At 46.0% G+C, this 13,085-nt stretch overlaps 1 protein-coding gene across 3 annotated transcripts in view; it reads right to left on the bottom strand.

The window, feature by feature from the left end:
- Positions 1 to 3,660: 3,660 nt before the first annotated feature.
- LOC144514400 (multiple C2 and transmembrane domain-containing protein 1-like) overlaps positions 3,661 to 13,085 on the bottom strand; it is a 14,930-nt gene continuing 5,505 nt past the window's right edge. For 2 of the 3 annotated variants that reach the window (XM_078245522.1, XM_078245523.1), the window contains one exon: positions 9,795 to 10,523. In XM_078245522.1, the coding sequence (XP_078101648.1) occupies positions 10,176 to 10,523 (348 nt within the window). In that variant the 3' untranslated portion in view covers positions 9,795 to 10,175. Of the gene's footprint in view, positions 4,849 to 9,794; positions 10,524 to 13,085 lie in introns of those variants that run through there. The other variant, XM_078245524.1, reaches the window with a different exon arrangement.

Below are 13,085 nucleotides of genomic sequence, written 5' to 3'. Positions count from 1 at the left end.
CTGGCTGTTAGCCTGGCTGTTAGCCCGGCTGTTAGCCCGGCTGTTAGTAGTCTGGCTGTTAGCCCGGCTGTTAGTAGCCCGGCTGTTAGTAGCCCGGCTGTTAGCCCGGCTTTTAGCCCGGCTGTTAGCCCGGCTGTTAGTAGCTCGGCTGTTAGTAGCTCGGCTGTTAGTAGTCCCGGCTGTTAGTAGTCCGGCTGTTAGCCCAGCTGTTAGTAGTCCCGGCTGTTAGTAGCCCGGCTGTTAGTAGCCCGGCTGTTAGTAGTCCCGGCTGTTAGTAGTCCGGCTGTTAGTCCCGGCTGTTAGTAGTCGGCTGTTAGTCCGCTGTTAGTAGCCCGGCTGTTAGTAGCCCGGCTGTTAGTAGTCCCGGCTGTTAGTAGTCCCGGCTGTTAGTCCGGCTGTTAGTAGCCCGGCTGTTAGTCCCGGCTGTTAGAAACCCCGGCTGTTAGCCCGGCTGTTAGTAGTCCGGCTGTTAGTAGCCCGGCTGTTAGTCCGGCTGTTAGTAGCCCGGCTGTTAGTAGCCCGGCTGTTAGTCCCGGCTGTTAGTAGTCCCGGCTGTTAGTAGCCCGGCTGTTAGTCTCGGCTGTTAGTAGCCCAGCTGTTAGTAGTCCGGCTGTTAGTAGTCCGGCTGTTAGTAGCCCAGCTGTTAGTAGTCCGGCTGTTAGTAGCCCGGCTGTTAGTAGTCCGGCTGTTAGTAGCCCGGCTGTTAGTAGCTCGGCTGTTAGCCTCGGCTGTTAGTAGCCCGGCTGTTAGTAGCCCGGCTGTTAGTCCCGGCTGTTAGTAGTCCGGCTGTTAGTAGTCCCGGCTGTTAGTCCCGGCTGTTAGTAGCTCGGCTGTTAGTAGCTCGGCTGTTAGTAGCTCGGCTGTTAGTAGCTCGGCTGTTAGTAGCCCGGCTGTTAGCCCGGCTGTTAGTAGCCCGGCTGTTAGCCCGGCTGTTAGCCTGGCTGTTAGCCTGGCTGTTAGTAGCCCGGCTGTTAGCCTGTTAGCCCGGCTGTTAGCCCGGCTGTTAGCCCGGCTGTTAGTAGTCCGGCTGTTAGCCCGGCTGTTAGTAGCCCGGCTGTTAGCCTGGTTGTTAGCCCGGCTGTTAATAGTCCGGCTGTTAGTAGTCCGCTGATAGTCCGGCTGTTAGTAGTCCGGCTGTTAGTAGTCCGGCTGTTAGTAGTCCGGCTGTTAGTAGCCCGGCTGTTAGTCCGCTGTTAGTAGCCCGGCTGTTAGCCCGGATGTTAGCCTGGCTGTTAGTAGTCCGGCTGTTAGCCCGGCTGTTAGTAGCCCGGCTGTTAGCCTGGCTGTTAGCCTGGCTGTTAGTAGCCCGGCTGTTAGCCTGGTTGTTAGCCTGGCTGTTAGCCCGGCTGTTAGCCCGGCTGTTAGTAGCTCGGCTGTTAGCCCGGCTGTTAGTAGTCCGGCTGTTAGCCTGGCTGTTAGCCCGGCTGTTAGTAGCTCGGCTGTTAGTAGCCCTGGCTGTTAGCCCGGCTGTTAGTAGTCCCGGCTGTTAGCCCGGCTGTTAGCCCGGCTGTTAGCCCGGCTAGTAGTAGCCCGGCTGTTAGCCCGGCTGTTAGCCCGGCTGTTAGCCTGGTTGTTAGCCTGGCTGTTAGCCTGGCTGTTAGCCCGGCTGTTAGTCCGGCTGTTAGTCCGGCTGTTAGCCCGGCTGTTAGTAGCCCGGCTGTTAGCCCGGATGTTAGCCTGGCTGTTAGTAGTCCAGCTGTTAGCTCGGCTGTTAGCCTGGCTGTTAGCCCAGCTGTTAGCCCGGCTGTTAGTAGTCCGCTGTTAGTCCGCTGTTAGTAGCTCGGCTGTTAGTAGCCCGGCTGTTAGCCCGGATGTTAGCCTGGCTGTTAGTAGCCCGGCTGTTAGCCTGGTTGTTAGCCTGGTTGTTAGCCTGGCTGTTAGCCTGGCTGTTAGTAGCTCGGCTGTTAGTAGCCCGGCTGTTAGTAGCTCGGCTGTTAGTAGTCCGGCTGTTAGTAGCCCGGCTGTTAGCAGCCTGGCTGTTAGTAGCTCGGCTGTTAGTAGCCCGGCTGTTAGCCCGGCTGTTAGCCCGGCTGTTAGCCCGGCTGTTAGTAGCTCGGCTGTTAGTAGTCTGGCTGTTAGCCCGGCTGTTAGCCCGGCTGTTAGTAGCCCGGCTGTTAGCCGGCTGTTAGCCTGGCTGTTAGTAGCTCGGCTGTTAGCCCGGCTGTTAGCCCGGCTGTTAGCCCGGCTGTTAGCCCGGCTGTTAGTAGCTCGGCTGTTAGTAGCCCGGCTGTTAGTAGCCCGGCTGTTAGTAGCCCGGCTGTTAGCCTGGCTGTTAGCCCGGCTGTTAGTAGCCCGGCTGTTAGCCTGGTTGTTAGCCTGGCTGTTAGCCCGGCTGTTATATAACAACCCATATAGGCTATTGAACTATAATGACTTGTGCATATGTTTATATGTATTGCCTCATTTATGTATTTCATGATGTATTTCATAGATATATTAATGTATATTTATATAAAGAGGTGCAAAAAACGGATGATCAGTCGCTCAGGAAGTTAGGCTACAGTTTCCCTCAACTGCAGCCTGGGTTAAAGCTAAACTGGTCAATATGGTCGGCTCCACCGGTGCTAGTCATGGATGGATTAAGAGAACGTGCTACTGCCTTGGAAATGCAACATCCGGTCTCAGAATATGAATAAAATGGCATTTTTTCATTTCTGTTTTCCAGTGATTTAATTTTTTGTCATAAGAAATAGAAAATGATAATATAATGACCAAAAATATACACTGACCGTTAAACCTTTTCATTTTACTCTGATTCTGTCAAGGACTGTGTTTGAATTATTGTAAACAATATCAACTTTTATTCAACTTAATAACAGGACGACTCAGTCATTTAGTAAACTGGGGAGCCGTCTCCAAACCCTCTGATTCTAAGAAGACTTTACCTCCTAAAAGCTGAAGTCAGCAGAGTTTTTAAATGAGAAATGAGCTCTGTTGTAAACACGTGTTGCTGCGTTCCTTATCACATACTTTTTCTTTTTACTTTTAGTACAAACTGCAGCTGCTCTTACAAAGTACGTACTGTTGCCTGCAGTACAGTCTGCAGACAGGCGGGACATCAAACTCTGATAACATTGCAGCTTGAACTTTGAGCCTCTTGCTCAGATATGCTGCACAGAGGATTGTGGGTCAGAAATCACGCTGGCTTGCTTACTGCAAAATGCGACTGGATGCATTGGGACACATTTTCGGCATTCTGCATTTGACAAACTATGTATTGAGATCAGGGTGGGAAAGTTTACTTTTTTGCCTTCTCTTTTTCTTTACTTCGCCCTTAACAGTTTGTACATTCATAGCTACTGCTGACTCCGCCGCGGGCCTCTTAACACCGGGGATATGTCTCCACATGTTTTTAACCCATAATTTTCCTAACTAACTAACACTACGTCAAACATTCAACATCAAATCAACATTCATGTTACTACAACAGTCTTATTCTAGTCACCCAGACAGATTCACTGACTGGTATCAGGTCCTGAGTAGAGAGAGTCTGACTGGACGTTGTTACTGGGAGGTGGAGAGGAGAGGAGGAGTTTATGTAGCAGTCGCATACAAGAATATCAGCAGAGCAGGGAGGTCGGATGAATGTAGATTTGGACGAAATGACAAATCTTGGGCGTTATATTGTAACAACAACAAATTTACATTTTGGTCCAACAAAGTCCAAACTCCCGTCTCAGGTCCTGGGTCCTCCAGAGTAGGAGTGTACCTGGATCACAGTGCAGGTATTCTGTCCTTCTACAGCGTCTCTGAAACCATGACTCTCCTCCACAGAGTCCAGACCACATTCACTCAGCCCCTCTATGCTGGACTAAGGGTTTATTGTTGGTCTGGAGACTCTGCTGAGTTGTGTAAACTGAAATAGACAGAAGTCATTTAAGGGTTAAATTCTGTGTTTTAACTCTTTGACTTATTTAGTCTCCATGTTTGTTGCTGAGAGCTGATTGTTGTGACTTTCTATTTTTTCGACGTGTTTAACCTTTTTCGTGTGTTTACACGTTATTGTTGCTTTTTCTCATTTTTTTGCTTTATCAACATTTTTTGTCACTTTTTCGACATTTATTTGCTTTATTTTTTTTTTTTATTACTATTATGTTCAAAATAAAAGATATGAATCAATTAATTCGGGGAGCCCCAGAAGCTCTCGATGTGCTCTGTTGAGATCTGTTATTTTACCTTTGATTGTTGAAACAGGACGATATGTTAAAAAAGATCTTTACCGAGATGACGTGTAGATATTAGCTGTTGTTTGTTATTCATGTATTTCTCCACGTTATGTATCTGCGGGACAGGAAGATGTCTGTTAAATAGCGGTGTCTTGTAATCCCATGTGGGACGGGCCAAATGTTGTCATAATCATAATCAATAAGTCCTTCTTCTCTTTGACATAGCTGAGATTCTGGTTCAAACTAAGTGATTGTGTGGATGAAGTGAATGTGTTGATGAAATCATTGAACAAGAGTCTTTGAACAGACTTTCCTGATGGGATGTGTGAACAAACTGAAGCTTTACATGATGAATAAACTAACATCAACAAAGTCTTTTCTTCCTGTCTTCATTCCAGGGTTTCATACAAAGCTGACGGAGAAAATGTGAAACTGATATGAGAGTATAACTGAGGCTATTTAGGATATTTACACCTTTAAAAACGATATAACCAAAATGCATTTCAACCACACATTGTGGGCATTAGGGACAATCAAAACAACTGAAAAGAGGCACATGTCATTATCGAGGTGTAACAGAAGGAACAGAGGGATGATGGCGACATTTATAGCCTCTGATTGGCTGATTGATTGCACCTGAAGGGGGCGGAGTGTGTTGGCCTCAGGTGTGGTCAGTCAGTCTCTGTGTGGGGGGGAAAGATTGTACTTTTTACTCCAATATAACCTTAGTTTTAGTTACTTTGCAGATTCTTAATGCAAAACATAAATCAACTAATACATCATGATGTACATTTATAGATTAAACTACCCAGCAGCAGTATGTTAAGTCATTAAAATGAGCTCGACCTTTACCAGCTGCAACATTAAGAGACTGTCCTCAAAACGCCCCCATATGTCCTTATAGCTCAAGCAGCAATTAGTGACGGCCAGAGGCGTAGATATCCACGTGGACGCAAGAGATATGCCGCCCCCAATATTTAGAAGAGGTAGATATATCCCCCTCAAAAAAATATGAAAGACAACCCAAAAAGAGGTAAAAATAACCATTCAATACAACAATAAAGTGAACAAAACAGGAGAATACTAAATAATAATAATTTCCGTTAAAACAAACCCACATTTCCAGCATGAATTGATGTAGAAAAGGCACAAATACTTTCATAAACATTCACCACAATGACGGCAATTAAGTGTTTGATGCTCAAAATTATATCATAAATAAATCACGTGAACATTGTCAACAGCCAATGGGTGCGCTCCCTCCAGCACCAAACAGGAAGCAGCAAACGGCTAGAGCCAGTGGTGGTTATGGTTGCTATAGCGCCGTGCTAAGCTAAATGCTAAAGAAGGAAAGTTGCAGATTTTCAGCCGAGTCATCCAACGGGAGTTTTACCGGCGGATAAGCACAGACCTTTCTGTTTAACCAGAAACAGCTCTGAAGTCGCTAGCGCTAAACCCACCAGACTCCATTTAAAAAAGCAGCACTTTTAGCGTGTATAGAGCCAACTTATTTTCACATGTAAATCCGTAAACTATGTGTTTATTTCAACCACAACTAAGGTTGTGATGGTTGGAAAAGTCGAAAGACGACCCAAAATGGCTTTTTATTGTTTAATTTGGTTTCTGTCGACTTTGAATGAAGTGTATTCTACGATGCTTAAACTACTGATTATTTACATGGAGTCTGGTGGGTTTAGCGAACGCAATTTCGCGGATGTTTTAATGTTTAAAAAAAGGATCTTACTCTTTAACAGAAAGGTCGACCTCCTTAGAAATCCTTTCATAATGTTGTCAGACACTTAGAATATTAATCTGAGTCTGTCAGCGGCAAAACAAGCCCTTCTGTGAAGGTAAATACAAGCTGAACTATTGCCCTATAAGTTGTTGTTCCCATCGGTCACTTAGACACAAATAAATGAAATGAAATAATAATCCAGGTTAAAAAAACCGTAGTTACTCTTTAACTTCACTTTTATAAAATGATAAAAAAGCCGAGAGCCACATGGATCTGTGTAGAAATATATTTTCTCAGACAAACACTACACAGTTGTTTTAGTCGCTTCTGACTTCATTACAATCTCAGTTATTCTCAAAGTCAAACAGCATACAATACCCATGATGCAACAGGAAACACAAACAGATTAAAAGTGCAAAATGACAGTTTATAAAAATCTATAATTTTCTCACCGAAGAGACGAGACGTAATAACAGCAGGCGGCGTTAATCTGTATTGTCGCCCCAAAATGAAAAACGTGCTGTCAGTGTGTGTGTGTGTGTGTCTCTGTGTGTGTGTGTCTCTGTTTCTGTGTGTGTGTGTGTGTGTGTGTGTGTGTGTGTGTCTGTGTGTGTGTGTGTTTCTCTGTGTGTGTGTGTGTGTGTGTGTGTGTGTGTGTGTGTGACTCTTTCTGTGTGTGTCTGTGTGTGTGTGTGTGTGTGTGTGTGTGTGTGTGTGTGTGTGTGTGTGTGTGTGTGTGTGTGTGTGTGTGTGTGTGTGTGTGTGTCTGTGTGTGTGTGTGTGTGTGTGTGTGTGTGTGTGTGTGTGTGTGTGTGTGTGTGTGTGTGTGTGTGTCTGTGTGTGTCTGTGTGTGTGTGTGTGTGTGTGTGTGTGTGTGTGTGTGTGTGTGTGTGTGTGTGTGTGTGTGTGTGTGTGTGTGTGTGTGTGTGTGTGTGTGTGTGTGTGTGTGTCTCTGTGTGTGTGTGTGTGTGTGTGTGTGTGTCTCTGTGTGTGTAAATAAATAAATAAATGTGGAAATATAAAGACAAAATAACAAAATATGAAATATTTATAAGCGTTTTCATCCATTTAGCCAATTTTCACAATTATTTGTTCATTTATTTCTGCATATATTCATTTATTTGTATATATTTTAGACCTGTCAATCGATATTATAGATATTTAATCACGATCGATCGCGTGATAGTCCACAGTTAACTCTCGATTCATTCTCAAATGAATCACCTTGTTTTCTTATCTGTTCTATATGTTCAGTACTTTAATAAGACTGGACGTACTCCGGTGGTAACTCAGTTCACATCGACAGTATTCATGCAAATAAGTACCAGTACTGAGTGAGTTTCTATCTCTGTTTTTCTGTTTATTTGGGGTTTTGTACGTGTTTATCTTGTTGTGTAGTTGTTAGTTATTAGTTGGTGGTGGGTTTTGTTCAGGTAGTTTGGGTGTCAGCCGGGCATTATGCCCGTGTTTGGCGTGCACCATGCGGTGCTGGAGAAGCTGACACGCCGACATGCGGTGAGGATTTCCCCGCATGTGGGCTGTTCAGTGGAGGAGGCCAGCTATGCTGTCGGGGAGGTGGTGGGGTTTGATAGTGTGAAGTCCGCCTCCCGTATGAACAAGGCAGTTGTTATTTTCTTGGACGATGTGGCGAAGGTTGAGACTGTGGTAGAAAGAGGAATTGTTATCCGGGATACTTTCACCCCGGTTCTCCCGCTGGTGAGCCCAGCTAAAAGAATCATGATTTCAAACGTACCTCCGTTTATTAAAAATGAGGATTTGGCCAAAGAGCTGTCACGGTACGGCCAGCTGATGTCTCCCATTAAAATGGTTCTGCTAGGTTGTAAATCCCCGAAACTCAAGCACGTAGTGTGTCACAGAAGACAAGTCTTCATGACTCTGAAAGACAACGCGGCTGATCTAAATCTAACGTTCAGTTTTAAAGTGGAAGGCTTCAGCTATGTTGTTTTTGCGACTTCTGATTCCATGAAGTGTTTTGGATGTGGGGAGGAGGGTCATTTGGTCCGTTCCTGTCCGCGTCGGCCGGCCCCCGAGTCTGAGGGGCCGGGCGGTTCGGCCGAGACGGCTCCCGGTCCTGCTGGGTGGTTCGGCCGACCGGGCCGCAGAGTCGCCTCCGGGGGGCTCAGACTCAGATGTTGCGCCACCTGCGGCTGACTCAGACTCGGCAGGTGCGCAACAGTGTGCAGAAACTGCAGAGGTTACAGAGTTAGTTGTACAACAGGAGTGTGGAAATACAACTGTTAATGAAGGAAATGCCCAGTCTACTGAGGCAGCAGAAAATAACAGACAGACAGGGAAAAAGACAGGCAGTGCAAATGTGGTTGATGATGCTCTGGCTGAAAATGTGTCTGATGAGATGGATGTAACTACAAGATCCAGCAAAAATTACACCTCAATGTGACGATTCCTTCCCTGGTTTATGTGTCCGTCCCTGTCTTGATAATTATGTTGGTTGTTTTTTGGATGTAAAGCACTGCACTTTAGACCTGAAAGAGGCAAAAGGAAATGCCTTTTATAAATTGATGGTGCTGTGTTTAAATAAGAGTAAACTCCATGAACGGGTAGACACACCGTGGCGAGGACATCTGGGTTTGGAGGTTGATGTCCAACCTGCGTGGAGGAGTTTATACAAACCACCATTAACTAAAAGAGTAGCTGACCTCCAGTGGAGAGTGTTACACGGCATAGTGGCAGTCAACGCCTTTCTGTCTGTCATCAGTCCTGGTGTTAGCAACAAGTGTCCTTATTGTGATGAAAAAGAAACTGTTTTTCATTGTTATTGTGAGTGTGTGCGCCTGTCACCGTTGTTCTTGCTGCTAGAGAAACTGTTCAGTAAAGTAGGGGAGGTTTTCTCCAAACAAATGTTCATCCTTGGGTTCAGGTACAGTAGGTTAGCTGAACATAAATGTCAGCTGTTGAACTTCATCCTGGGCCAATCAAAGATGGCTGTGTATGTGAGCAGGAAGAGGAAGGTGGATGAATCTATTGATATTAATGTGAATCTGCTGTTTACTCGGATGGTGAAAGCCAGAATCAGGATTGACTTTAGTTATTATAAAGAGATGAAGGATGTGGATCAGTTCAGTGTGATCTGGGCCCACGGTGATGTGTTGTGCTCTGTTGAAGGTGAACAACTCATCTTTTCTCAGGAGATGATGTCATGTATTTAAGAGTTTATGTATTTATTTATTGTTCTGTTGAAAAGAGATTATTTTTGTAGATAATAAGATGGAACATTGATAAAATAAAGTTCCTTTAAAAATGAAAAAATCTCTCTGTCTCTCTCTCTGTCTCTCTCTCTCTCTCTCTCTCTCTCTCTGTCTCTCTCTCTCTCTCTCTGTCTCTCTCTCTGTCTCTCTCTCTCTCTCTGTCTCTCTCTCTCTCTTTCTCTCTCTCTCTCTCTCTCTCTCTCTCTCTCTCTCTCTCTCTCTCTCTCTCTGTCTCTCTCTCTCTCTCTCTCTCTCTCTCTGTCTCTCTCTCTCTCTCTCTCTCTCTTTCTCTGTCTCTCCCTCTCTCTCTCTCTCTCTCTTTCTCTCCCTCTCTCTGTCTCTCTCTCTCTCTCTCTCTCTGTCTCTCTCTCTCTCTCTCTCTCTCTGTCTCTCTCTCTCTGTCTCTCCCTCTCTCTCTCTCTCAGCGGATGTGAGTGCTGAGTGAGTCTACGGAGCGTGTGAGTTTCTATCTCTGTTTTTCTGTTTATTTGTGGTTTTGTACGTGTTTATCTTGTTGTGTAGTTGTTAGTTATTAGTTGGTGGTGGGTTTTGTTCAGCTAGTTTGGTTGTCAGCCGGGCATTATGCCCGTGTTTGGCGTGCACCATGCGGTGCTAGAGAAGCTGACACGCCGACATGCGGTGAGGATTTCTCCACATGTCGTCTGTTCAGTGGAGGAGGCCAGCTATGCTGTCGGGGAGGTGGTGGGGTTTGACAGTGTGAAGTCTGCCTCACGAATGAACAAGGCAGTGGTGATTTTCTTGGATGATGTGGCGAAAGTTGAGTCCGTGGTAGAAAGAGGAATTGTTATCCGGGATACTTTCACCCCGGTTCTCCCGCTGGTGAGCCCAGCTAAAAGAATTATGATTTCAAACGTACCTCCGTTTATTAAAAATGAGGATTTGGCCAGAGAGCTGTCACGGTACGGCCAGCTGATGTCTCCCATTAAAATGGTTCTGTTAGGTTGTAAATCCCCGAAACTCAAGCACGTAGTGTGTCACAGAAGACAAGTCTTCATGACTCTGAAAGACAACGCGGCTGATCTAAATCTAACGTTCAGTTTTAAAGTGGAAGGCTTCAGCTATGTTGTTTTTGTGACTTCTGATTCCATGAAGTGTTTTGGATGTGGGGAGGAGGGTCATTTGGTCCGTTCCTGTCCGCGTCGGCCGGCCCCCGAGTCTGGGGGGCCGGGCGGTTCGGATGGGCCGGTTCCCGGTCCCGCGGGACCGGACCCCGGTCCCGGGGGCCGGGTGTTTCGGCTGAGATGGCTCCCGGTCCCGCTGGGTCGGGCGGTTTGGCCGACCGGGCCGCAGAGTCGCCTCTGGGGGGTTCAGACTCAGATGTTGCGCCACCTGCGGCTGACTCAGACTCGGCAGGTGCGCAACAGTGTGCAGAAACTGTAGAGGTTTCAGAGTTAGACAAGCAGGAAAAAGAGAATAATGTTGTACCACATGAGTGTGGAAATACAACTGATAATGAAGGAAATGCCCAGTCTACTGAGGCAGCAGAAAATAACAGACAGACAGGGAAAAAGAAAGGCAGAGCAAAAAAGACAAGCTGCAGTCAGAATATTACAAATGTGGTTGATGATGCTCTGGCTGAAAATGTGTCTGATGAGATGGATGTAACTACAAGATCCAGCAAAAGAAAAAGCAGTTCTAACAAAGAGCAGAATGATGCTAAATCTAAAAAGCTGCTAGAGGGTCTGTGTGGTGATGATGAGGATGATGATGATAATGATGATGATGAGGAAGATTGTGAGTGGACAGCATCCCAGGTAGAGAAGTTAACTCTGTATCCTCTGGATAAGATCAAGAAGTTCCTGCAGGACACTAAAGGGATCAAGGCGGTGAAGACGGAGCAGTTCTTCCCTGATCTGAGAGGGTTTATCAGGTCTGTGGCCTGGCTGAGGAAAGATACAGAAGGGTTCACTATCCAAGAGGTTTACCGCCTCAAGAAACTGGTCACTAAAGTCAGAGCTCAACTCATTGAAGATGATGACTGGGTTTAATATGTTTCTTCACATACTTGTTGTGTGTGTTTTTGTTCTTGCTCTTTTCTCTTTAATGGCAGATTTAAATATTGGGTCTTTAAACATTAATGGAGCAAGAAGTGATGTTAAAAGAGCTTCTCTGTTTAAACTGATGGAGCTAAAATATCTGGATGTTATCTTTGTGCAGGAGACCCACAGTGATGTGGAGAATGAGAGTGAGTGGAGGAAGCAGTGGCCTGGGGAGGTGATTCTCAGCCATAAAGCCTCTAACAGTGGGGGGGTCGGGGTGCTCTTCTCTAAGGGCTTTCGTCCCTGCTCCTTTAGTGTGGAGGAGATCATGTGTGGCCACATTATAAAAATTAAGGTTGTGCTTGAAAATGTTCAACTTATTTTTATAAATGTGTATGCTCCAGTTTCGGCCATTGAACGAATGACATTTTTAAACCTTCTGTGTGATGTCATTCAGGACTGTACTGATGATTTTCTGTTTTTGGGAGGTGATTTTAACTGCACGGAGAATCCCAGTGTAGATCGTAATCACCTGGAGCCTCATCCTGCTTCCTGGGCCAGACTCAGGCGTCTGATGGAGAGCTGTGAGCTGGAGGATGTGTGGAGAGGTTTTCACATGAACGCCAGGCAGTACACCTGGAGTCATTCCAGAGATAACATGTTGTCTTTGGCCAGGCTGGATCGCTTTTATTGTTTTAAGCACCATTTTGGTGTGTTTAAAAAGTGTATCATTTCTCCTGTTGGTTTTACGGACCATTGTCTTGTCCAGTGCTCTATTTATATTCAAAATGTAAAATTGCACAGTGCTTATTGGCATTTTAATACTGGACTTTTAAATGATAACTCTTTTAAAGAGGCTTTTAAGTGTGTGTGGGGTATACACCAGAGCCATACGTCCAGTTTCCCATCATTGCAGCAGTGGTGGGATATTGGAAAGGTTCAGGTGAAACTCTTTTGTCAGAAATATACTCGCAATGTGACCAAGCACATCACCAGGTCTCTTCAAGACCTAGAGATTGAAGTAGTGGAACTACAGGATTTGGTGGATTCCACAGGAAATCAAGGGCATGTTGAAGCTCTTAAAGTTAAAAAGGCTGCTTTAGCCAACCTGTTGGGCATCACAGCACAGGGGGCTCTGGTCCGCTGCCGCTTCATGAGCAGCTTCCCAGATGGATGCCCCCTCACAGTTTTTCTTTGGTCTAGAGCGTAAGAATGGTCAAGGAAGATCATCCACTCGCTACGCTCTGAAGATGGAGCTACGATCACAGGAACCCCTGAGATCAGGAGATATGCCACCTCGTTCTATAAAGACCTGTTCAGAGAGGAGTACGTGGAAGATCCTGAGTCAGCTGCGTCTTTCCATGCTGGGCTTCCTCAGGTGGGTGCTGCTAACAACACGGTGCTGGAAGATCTACTGTCCCTGAATGAACTGTATGTTGCTCTGATGAGTCTGGGGAACGGTAAGGCACCAGGCATCGACGGGCTGCCTGTGGATTTCTCTAAGACCTTTTGGCCAGTTATTGGTGAAGATCTGCTGGAGGTCTTTCAGGACAGCTTGAGCAGAGGACGCCTACCGCTGAGCTGCAGAAGGGCAGTCATTACCCTGCTGCCAAAGAAAGGAGACTTACAGGACATAAAGAACTGGAGACCTGTTTCTCTGCTGTGTGGGGACTATAAGATCTTGTCCAAAGCTCTCGCTCTCGGCTTCGGGAGGCGATGGATGAAGTGGTTCATGTCGACCAGACTTACTGTGTGCCCGGCAGGTTAATGAGTGATAATATCACTTTAATTCGGCATGTTTTGGGACGTCTCTAGCTCACTGGGTATGGATACTGGTCTTATTTCCATAGACCAGGAAAAAGGCTTTTGACCGGGTTGAACATCAGTATTTGTGGCAGACCCTCAATGCTTTTGGCTTCAGCCCAGGTTTCATAGCTAAGATTCAGGTACTGTACCG

Source organism: Sander vitreus, unplaced genomic scaffold, assembly GCF_031162955.1.
Source record: "Sander vitreus isolate 19-12246 unplaced genomic scaffold, sanVit1 ctg564_0, whole genome shotgun sequence".
NCBI classification, from domain to species: Eukaryota; Metazoa; Chordata; class Actinopteri; order Perciformes; family Percidae; genus Sander; species Sander vitreus.
The sequence above is the reverse complement of the archived record's forward strand: the minus strand, read 5'-3'. Positions and strand labels throughout refer to the sequence as shown.